This window comes from Octopus bimaculoides, chromosome 3 (assembly GCF_046866305.1).
Source record: "Octopus bimaculoides isolate indiv1 chromosome 3, ASM4686630v1, whole genome shotgun sequence".
Lineage (NCBI taxonomy): Eukaryota > Metazoa > Mollusca > Cephalopoda > Octopoda > Octopodidae > Octopus > Octopus bimaculoides.
The window spans coordinates 31,214,267-31,224,858 of record NC_142930.1 but is presented as its reverse complement, the minus strand read 5'-3'; the positions used below and the strand labels follow the sequence as shown (position 1 = coordinate 31,224,858).

At 37.0% G+C, this 10,592-nt stretch overlaps 1 protein-coding gene across 1 annotated transcript in view; it reads left to right on the top strand.

Moving 5' to 3' along the window:
• Positions 1-10,592, top strand: part of LOC128247344 (uncharacterized) — a 96,640-nt gene that overhangs the window by 5,091 nt on the left and 80,957 nt on the right. The window contains exons 2-3 of the mRNA XM_089348761.1: positions 75-149; positions 6,448-6,624. Coding sequence (XP_089204887.1) covers positions 75-149; positions 6,448-6,624 — 252 coding nt within the window. The remainder of the gene's footprint in view (positions 1-74; positions 150-6,447; positions 6,625-10,592) is intronic.

Sequence of the window (10,592 nt, the reverse complement as noted above, 5' to 3'; positions counted from 1 at the left end):
CATGCTCATGGCCAAATCAGTGAATGGTTGCTGAAAGCTATGCCCACGTAAAGCCGTATTTAACTTATTTGCAGAATATACAAGTGAATGGATGTCCAGAAGATATTGAGACCAAGGAAGTTGAAGATGTGAATGTTACAGAACAGCTTGTAAGTCCTACCATGTCTATGTTGAACTATTCTTTAATGTTTCATGATTACTGTGGTCCAGTTAATCCTGAATCAGTCTCAGCATTTACACACAAGTCAGTGCAGACTGTACAGGAAATTGGTACCAAGGAAATAGGAATACAATGTGATCCTGCCAATAAACCTATTTCTACAAATAGCAGTACTCAGACGTTGGAAAGTAAGATGGTGGATTGTGAAACGCAAGCAAAAATACCTGTGCTTACATATGAAGATGTGCAAATGATAATCAGAAGCTTCTCTTTTACACGAGAATACCAAATTCTATGACTTTTGATTGTCTTTTTGATGAAATTAAAGATGATGCAGCAAGTGAAACTGCCAGACATGGTGCATCTACAGAGCAAAGGAGACCCAGACAGTTTCGATTAATTGATGAATTTTTTCTTGTACTTATGAGATTGCGACTTGGGCTGCTATTAGAGGATTTAGCATATCGCTTTTGCATTAGCACAACTACATGTGGCATAATATTTAATAAGTGGATTGATTACTTAGATGTCCAGTTATCATTTCTGGTAATGTGGCCATCAAGAAAAGCAGTGAATGACCATATGCCACCATCATTCCGTGCAAAGTATCCAACTTGTCGAGTTATAGTTGATTGTACAGAAATACAAACTGAGACTCCTTCTTCTCTGCAAAGCAAATCATTGATGTACAGTGATTATAAATCACATATGACATGGAAGGGCTTAATAGGTATCAGTCCAGCAAAGTTCTTGTCAACGTTGGCAGCTCGCCTCACCAGGGTGTCAAGTGATACCCGTAAGGACGCTTGGCTTTCCCAACATCCTTAGCCTCACCATCGCCCGTAGTAATGCTGGCTGGCTTGCTTCAGTAGGTTTCGTTAAACCTTGTGGTGTGCGACGAGTTGCTGTAATAAAAACAAATTCCCCACTAATAGTTTCAATGCTGTTTTAACAGAAAGATTTGGAAGAGTTAAATGAAAGTTCTCCTGTAATTTTCTTTCATGTAAATAAATATCTATGTTAATTTTAAAATTTGCCAGTAAAATCTTATAAAATGACAATGTTCTAAAGCATGCACATGTTTATATGTTATATATGAAAATATAAATTCGATTTACATTAGATCAAAAAAAAAGAAGAAAATTCTAACTGGGCCCTGGTTGTAAGGTCATGCGCTGTTTATCTTGATATGAGATCACCATGTTGCGCACATATGGTTGTGATGCATGTGCATGGTGTACCCTTATCAGGTGGGTAGTCATGATGGATATATTGGGCTTCGTATATTTGTATTCCAGTGTCAGTTTGATGGCATGCTTTACTTTCTCACTCAATAATGATAGTACGAAAACGTTCATAATTCTGTAGAGTGGAAAGATAACAAAGCTATACATTGAAGTGATGCTACTGAAAGTGAAATGTAAAGTTCCAAAACCTATCAAAGGTAATACAAGTAATATACACAATGTAGATACGCTTATACACAATTCACAAAAACAGGAAAATCAGGTCCCCAGATATTATTGAAAAGGCCGATCATTAATTTTTAAAAACATTATTGTTGTAATAATTTATGAGATATTAAAATGTGTTTAACAATATTATATACACAATCACATTGACACAAAATTCATTTACATATATTTGAGGCGATCTTGTACTTTTCAGCCATCGTTATTTCTAAGATAGAAAACAAATTTTTTCTGTTCGTTGTTATACGAGGATTTTAGATTAGATTTTTTTTTTTCTCCTACTTTTAGACCCAATTTCATTCAACATGGGATTAAATATCTGAAAAGTACTTTGAAAGTTATTTTGTAAACTTAACAGCGTTAGTAAAGTTATCTCCCCTGCAATCTTATTTGGGTAATAAATGTCAAAAGATACTTATTCTTCTATTCTTTTACTTGTTTCAGTCATTTGACTGTGGCCATACCGGGGCACTACCATCAAGGGTTTTTGCCGAACAAATCGACTCCAAGACTTATTTTTAAGCCTTGTACTTATTCTATCGGTCTACTTTGCTGAACTGCTAAGTTTCGGGGACGTAGACATAATCATGCGAACACCAGTTGTCAAGTGGTGCTAGAGGGACAAAGATACACACACACACATATATATATATATATATATATATATATATATATACGACAGACTTCTTACAGTTTCAAGGCTTTGGTCGGCCTGAGGCTGTAGTAGAAGATACTTGCACAGGGTGCCACGCAGTGGGACTGAATGCAGTACCATGTGGTTGGAAAGGAAGCTTTTTGCTTCACAGCCTCAAGCTTTCATATTAATTAGTTGACTTCACATAATTTATCATTGAAATTAACCACTAATAGTCTGTCACATCTTTTCCTGTAAGCAAAAGTAATAGGAACATCTTGAGATTTGAATTTTGTATGACCATCAGTTTAGTTAAAAAGGCCCACAAAAAAAGTCTCTCATAAACTGTTCAAACTGTTGGAAATAGCAGTGTTGAGTGGAATTCTTTGGAGTTTGAATAATTCACCTCTGGAATGAAACATGGATGTTTCATTCATCATCATTAAACAGCCCTTATTCAGAGACCTTTTGAGCAGGATAAACTACTTGACCTGAAGAAATTTCTAACTGTACAAGATCGTGTGCTGTTTATCTTGATATGAGACCACCTTGTTGCACACATTCGGTTGTGATGCCTGGTGTACCCTTCCTTATCAGACAGGTAGTCATGATGAGTATATTGGGCTTCATATATTTATACCTCAGCATCACTTTCACAAATGTTGCTGAGGTCAACTTTGCCTTTCGTCTTTTCGGGGTCGATAAAATAAGTACCAGTAGAACACTGGAGTTAATGTAATCAACTTATCCCCTACCTTCAAAATTGCTACTAAAATTTGAAATCATTATTACCTCCTTAGTGAACAATACCTCTGCCTTAGCGAAGGCAGAGGTTTTGTTTGTTTGTCTGTGGACTAGGTATCTCAAGAACCACTGGATGGATTCGGTTGAAACTTTCAGGGATGTTTGGCCTCACGACTGGCATGAAATGATTAGATTTTGGGATCGATCTAGTACTGGACAAGGATTCTGGATTATTTTTCCATTTGTTTTTGCTTAATTTTTGAGAGCAGTTGGGTTCATTTTTAGTATTCTCATTTGTGAGAGCAGTTGAGTTTATTTCAGATATTCTCATTTTTAAAATCATCTCTGGCTAATCGTTGGTGTTGCCTTGGCAGAGGTTTGTGCTCTCTGATCGCTCGTTATCACTATTATTATTATTAGGCATGGAAGTACCAACAGCTGAACCTTCCCAAGATGCATGCAGAGAGATGAAACTGTCTATCATGCAATCATTCAGTATACATGCATTAGAGACTTGTGGCACTGTGCTGAGCAGTTGCTGTCTCGTGTAAGATGAATCCAGCTGTTCATCAAGTGTATAGTGAAGATCAATGCACCACCTTCCTTTAGCAGAGATGGAAGGTAGGTACATGGCTCAGTGGTTAAAGTGTCAGGCTCACAATCATGAGGTAGTGAGTTTGATTCCTAGTCCAGGCTGTGTTGTGTTTTTGAGCAAGGTACTTTATTTCATATTGCTCAGCTGTAGAAATGTCACTGGTGCCAAACTGTATCAGACTTTGCCTTTCTCTTGGATAATATTGGTGGTGTGAAGAGGGGAGGCTGTTATGCATGGGTGACTGCTGGTCTTCTATAAACAACTTTGCCCAGACTTGAGTCTTGGAGGGGAACTTTCCAGGTGCAAACTCATGGTCATTCATGACTGAAGGAGTCTTTACCCTTCTAGCTGAGGAAAAAGAGGCTGTGTGGTGGACCCATCTGAAAAGTTTGAAGACAAGCACTTTCCTATCTGGTCAAGCTTTAATCAATTTCTCCAAATATCATTGAAGAGGAAGGTGCTGCCATCTAGTGTGTTTATCAAAAGGTGGACAAGAGTGGTAAGACTGGTGAGACTGAATGCATCTACAGTGAGTATGCTTTTAAGTAGGAGAAAAGAAACTGGAAGCGGGCACTCTCCATGCCTTGGAGATGGCAGAGTAATCTGGGTCTTTTGCATGACGTTTTCTGAATTACCCTACATGGACTGCCCTGGTCTTGGGGATTCTATTTATTTATTTCTCTAATTTCTATTTATATAGCCTTTGTTATAGCCTTTAATCTTGCAGTGTCTACCTTTGATGAATGCAAACTCCACCTGTTTTTGTGTGTTGTATCTTGTCCTTTAATTTGTCCTCCATGTCTTGGGCCTTTGTGGCCTATAAAAGAAATTATTATTATTATCATTATTATTATTATTATTATTACTACAAGGCAGGGTGCTGGCAGAATCATTACTGTACTGAACAAAATGCTTAATGGCATTTCATCCAGCTTTATGTTCTGATACCACTGATGTTGACTTTGCCTTTCATCCTTTCAGAGTCAATAAATTAAGTACCAGTCAAGCATCAAGACCGACGTGATCAACTAATCCTCTCCTCTAACGTTTCAGCCCTTGTGCCTATAGTAGAAAGGATTATATTGTTATCATTATTATTATTGAGTGAAAGAGCAACGTATGCCATCAAAGTGACACTGGGATACAAATACATGAAACCCAATATACCCATCATGACTACTTGTCTAATAAGAGTACACTAGGCACATGCATCACAACCATTTGTGCATGATATGATTATTATTATTATTCAATAAATTAAGTACCAGTGAAACACTGGGATCGATTAAATAGACTAGTCCCCCTCACCCAAAATTTCAAGCCTTGTGCCTACAGTAGAAAGGGTTGTTGTTGTTGTTGTTGTTGCAGACATCACACAGTATCCAATATTGTGATATTGTAGATTGAAGATATTGTGTGTACTGGGGATCTGTACTGTCTGTCAAGTCACAAGAACTTCAGACAGACAGTACTTTACGCAGTATGTTCTAAGTAAAGCTGATTTTTTGCAAAACACCAAGATTGTAGGGTATTTTTTAAGTGTCCAGACGTTTCTTCAGGTTGGGTGGTATTGAACCCAATGCTCTGATGACAACAGGAACAACCTTTACATTTGACTCTTACAGCTGCCACATCTTGGTGATCTCAATTTTCAGGTCTCCATATTTGTTGACATTTTCTCTTTTTTTCATGATAATATGCTGATCTGGCATGAGTTGGCAGAATCATTAGCATACTGGGCAAAATGCTTAGCGTCATTTCATCCATCTTTATATTTTGAGTTCAAATTCTGCCTAAGTGGATTTTACCTTCCATCCTGTCAGAGTTAATAAAATAAATAGCGTCTACCATTCTAATAATTTTATCAATCTACTGGTCTTAATAATACTACCAACAACAACAATGATAATAATAATGGTTTCACATTTTGGCACAAAGTCAGCAAGTACTGCCTTCCTGAGCTAAAAATTGTGGTAGAGGCCTCAGTCTCAGGACCACTTATGTCCAGAAACTGAGGTTAGGGGTAAGCAAGGGCATGCTCCCCATAGAAAATCCAGCTCCAAAAAAGCCTCATGATAGCAAAGGAGAAAGGGCACCAGCCAGTCCAAAGGTTGGGGTGGGCTGCACTTGCCTACTTCGGTTGCTATGGCATTGAGGTAGATCCAGCCACCCCCATTAACAGGGACAAAACCTGGATTTAAAACACTGGATGATGATGATGGATGTCCAGACGTTTTTTGAGGTTGGGTGGCATTAAACCCAGTGTTCTGATGATAACAAGAACAACCTTTACATTTGACTTTCACAGCTGCCACATCTTGGTGATCTCAATTTTCAGGTCTCCATATTTGCAAAAAATCAGCTTTACTTGGAACATACTGCATACTGTGTAAAGTATTGTCTGTCTGAGGTCCTTGTGTCTCGACAGACAGTACTTGCCGACCTTGTACCAAAATGTGAAACCATTATTATTATTATCATTGTTGTTGTTGGTAGTGTTATTAAGGCCAATAGATTGATAAAATTAGTAGAATGGTAGACAAAATACTATTATATTTTGTTGCATGTATCCCTTTACATTGTTAGTCCAAAGAGGCTTTGGTAACAAAATTTTAAGAAAATTGATGGTGGTTCTGTATATTTGTACATATTATTATTTTTTATTTTTTTGTTACAGAGGCAATCAATACTTGACTCAAAATCTGGTCACTTAGATAATATAATTCATAGTATAAAGACTCTACTAATGTGCTGAAATATCTAAAAATCAAATGAAATATTTTTAAAATAACTATTATGATTTATCAGTTAAAACAATTATGCAATTGCTTATTATTTTCAGATGGTGAGGAATTATTGCAGAAAAACACAACAGGGTTCATGGCACAAAGAAAATCTTCAAGGAGCTATTATGGCTGTCTTGAAAGGAGAGCTGGGTTACATGAAAGCTTCTAAACTATTTAGCATTCCAAAAACAACATTAATCCGTTATGTAAAGAAACATAAGAACTTGATGATGGTAAGTGTTAAAGTTTATTTATTTTAGCAATTACAAGGAAAAAATTCCGTTTTCTACCGAGAAGTGGCTTTGTTTTATTGACAAGTCAAATATTGTTGATACATTTGAGTCAGGTATCAGAAATGCTTAGCAACAAAATGTTTAAAGCACTTCTTCCAGCTTTACATTCTAACTTCAAATACTGCCAAAGTGAACTTTGCTTTTGTCCTTTCAGAGTTGATAAAATGAGTACCATATGAGCACTAGAGCCAATGTAATGACCTATCTTCCTCCCAAAGGATTATTGTCATTGAAGGTAATAGACTGACAGAATCACTGGAACATCAGATAGAATATTTATAACTGTATTTATTCCAGCTTTCTTCAGGTTGCATTCAAGTCCCAACAAGATCAACTTTACCTTTCGTGTTTTCAAGATTGGTAAAATAAATATGTTAACTACTGAGTTGGACTGGGTATAAGCTAAGCTCCCTTCTCCAATTCAAAATCACCCATATTGTGCTTAAATTAGAAACCATTATTATTATTATTATTATTATTATTATTATTATTATTATTATTATTATTATTATCATCATCATTACTATTAAATCATGACCTCATGATTGTGTTGTACTCACAATCGCAAGATTATGGTTTCAATACCTAGACCAAATGGTGCATTGTGTTCTTGAGCAAAACACTTCATCTCATTGCTCTGTGATAACTTTGACACCTGACATATGGTACGCCATGCACCTCTTCAGGCAGTGTCAATTTAATGGAAGGTGTGAGCTAAGGTACAGCACATACATTTGCTCGTTATAAACAACCCATTTGTGCAGGTCATTTGGCAAAAGCTGAACATTCATACATCATATTCAACGGCAGAGTCTGTCATTATTACTATTACTATTATTGACCCTGGTAACAATCAAGTACTGGAGTCAACTTGTTCCCCCCACTCAAAAACTGCTAGCTCTGTGCCAAAATTTAAAACCATTATTATTATTATATTCAAATTCCACCGGGGTCAACTTTGCCTTTCATCCTCTTGGGGTCAATATAATATGTACCAGTTAAACTCTGGAGTTGATGTAATTAACTTAACCCTTCCCCATAATTGCTGGCCTTGTGCCAAAATTTGAAACCATTATTATTATTATTATAAGGCAGTGAGCTGGCAGAATCGTTAGCACACCGGGCAAAATGTTTAGCAGCATTTCATCCATCTTTACACTCTCAATTCAAATTCCACCAAGGTTGACTTTGCTTTTCATCCTTTTGGGGTCAATAAATTAAGTACCAGTCAAGTACTGAGGTTAATGTAATCGACTAGTCTCCTCCTCCAAAATTCCAGGCCTTGTGCCTTTTGTAAAAAGGTTGATTATTATTATTATTATTATTACTATCATGATAATTAAGTGTTAGATAGCTGGACAAAACAATTTTGTTCACCTCTACATTATGAGTTCAAATTCCACTGGGATCAACTTTAACTTTCATCCATTCAGGGTTGATAAAATAAGTACCAGCTGAGCACTGGGGTCAATGTCATGGACTAAACCCTCCTCTTAAAATTGCTGGCCTTGTGCCAAAATTTAAAACAATCATTATTAGGAGCAAGAGATTTATAAAATAGTGGACAAAATACCTTACTATATTTTGTAATATCCCTTTAGATTCTTAGTTCAAATCACTTTGTGCTCATCTTTCATGCTTCCAGGGTAGATTGAATGAATACCAGTGTATCAACTGTTTCTTTAGAAAAAAATTAATGGCTTTGTGTCTATATTAGAAACAATTGATATCACTGAGGTGGAGAAGGAAGTACTGCTGCCTAGTAAATTTGTTAAAAGAGTAACAGAAATGACCTCAGTGAATAGGCCTACTTTTAGCATGTGCCTGTAAGCTGGAAATGATAGATGTGATAGGAGGAGAACTTTACATTTCATCCTTCCAGGATAAAATAAAGTATATTCAAGTATACTGGGATCAATTTAATTGACTAACCCCTTTCCATGAATTTCTGGTCTCCTGTCTGAGTTAGAAATGATTACTAAGAACAGTAAAATTGATAAACCATTGAACAGAATGTTTTGTGATATTTAGTTACACTTTTCACATTCTGAGTTCAAACTCAGCTTGGGGCAACTTTATCTTTCCAGGACTGATACAATAAATACTAATCAAGTATTAGGGTTGGTTTAATTGATGTCTATGTAACATATTATTATAGTGGAGGCGTCAAGCTGGTAGAATTGTTAGCACACTGGACGAAATGCTTGGTGGTATTTTACCCGTCGTTATGTTTTGAGTTCAAATTCTGCCAAGGTCAACTTTGCCTTTCATCCTTTTGGGGGTCAATGTAATTCCCCAAAATTTCAGACCTTGTGCCTTTAATAGAAAGGATTATCATAGTAGAATTACAGTCCAAATCCAGCTGAAGTCACATTTGTTTTCCATCCTTCTGAGTTTGATAAAATATTTTTTTTTGTAGTTTTAGCTCAGAGCTGTGGCCATGCTGGTTCTCTTACTCTTCTCATTCACTCCTAGAACCTCTGTCTCCCTCATTCCTACCCACCTTGTACCTTCAAAGTCCACTCTGACACTATCTCCAATTTCCAGCTTCACATCATCCCCAACCGCTTTTCTAAAACATGAGTGATCATATAGCTACTCTTCAGCAAGAAACCTGTTCAGCTCCAGCCCTTTTCCCTCATATTTTATTCCTCTCTATTCTTTATTCTCCTAACAAAGTTCCTCCTTCTCACTCAAGGTTTGTAGTCTTGCAAGCTGCATGGTAACTTCACTAGTGCTCATTGAAAAAAAGCATCTAGTACACACAGTGAAGTGGTTTTATGAAGAGGCAGCTGTAGAAACCATGCTAAAGCTGACACTGGAGCATGATGCAGTCCTTGACTCATCAGATCCTGTCAAACTGTTCGGCCTATGCCAGCATGGAACATGGACATTAAAATGATGATGACATATTTGTGTGTGTGTGTGTGTTTCATTATCACCATCATCAACCTTTAATGCCTGTTTACCATGCTGGCAGGGGTTGGATGGTTTGACCAGAAAGCTGCACCAGGTTCCAGTCTGATTTAGTTTGGTTTCTATGGTTGGATGCCCTTCCTAATGCCAACCACTTTACAGTGTGTGCTGAGTGCTTTTACATGGTACTGGCACTGGAACAGGACTCTTGCAAGCTGGTCTTCTTCACCAAGAGATGCAGCCTTAACACTTCTGCTGTGGAGTACGGGATTTCTTCAGTATAGCAAGGTGCTAGGTCTTTTGTTATCTCATCTGAATGGTTCAGCATTCTGAGGTTGTTAATTCAAAGGCCAAGAGTTTTGTGCATTAGCACTTATCAAACTTATCATCACCAAACCTATGTATATATATATGTGAGGATCAGCTGAAAAGTTCATAAGATTCAGCACCATAAAGCAATGTTGTCAAGACCACTGACTTCTTTACATTGACTGTTCCAAAGCCTATGATAAAGCTTACCAAAAGCAGAGTTAGCCTTCCTGATTCTGGACTCAATTTCTTTATCCATCTTCGCATCATTGGATACAATGGAACCAAGAACAGTTTTTAATGTTTTCCCATCAACATATACAATGGAGGCAACAGTGGGAAGATGGTCAAGAATGAGCTGATGGACAAGATCAGTTTTTTTTTTATGCTGATGGTCAGATCAAAAGCCTTCGATGCACATGAAAAGTTGTTTAAAATCCATTGCATGTCCTCAAGAGTGCAAGCTACAAGTGCACAATCATCTGCAAAGAGCAAATCTTGAACTATTTGTACCAAAATCATAGTTTTTGCTTTGAAGTGCTGTTGGTTGAACAAGCCACCACCAGTTCTGTACTCAAACTTTACTCCTTTTTTAACACCTACGAACATTGTTTCCAACATGATGGAGAAATACAAAGCAAATAAGAGTAGTGCAAGAACACAGCCTTGTTTCATCCCATTTG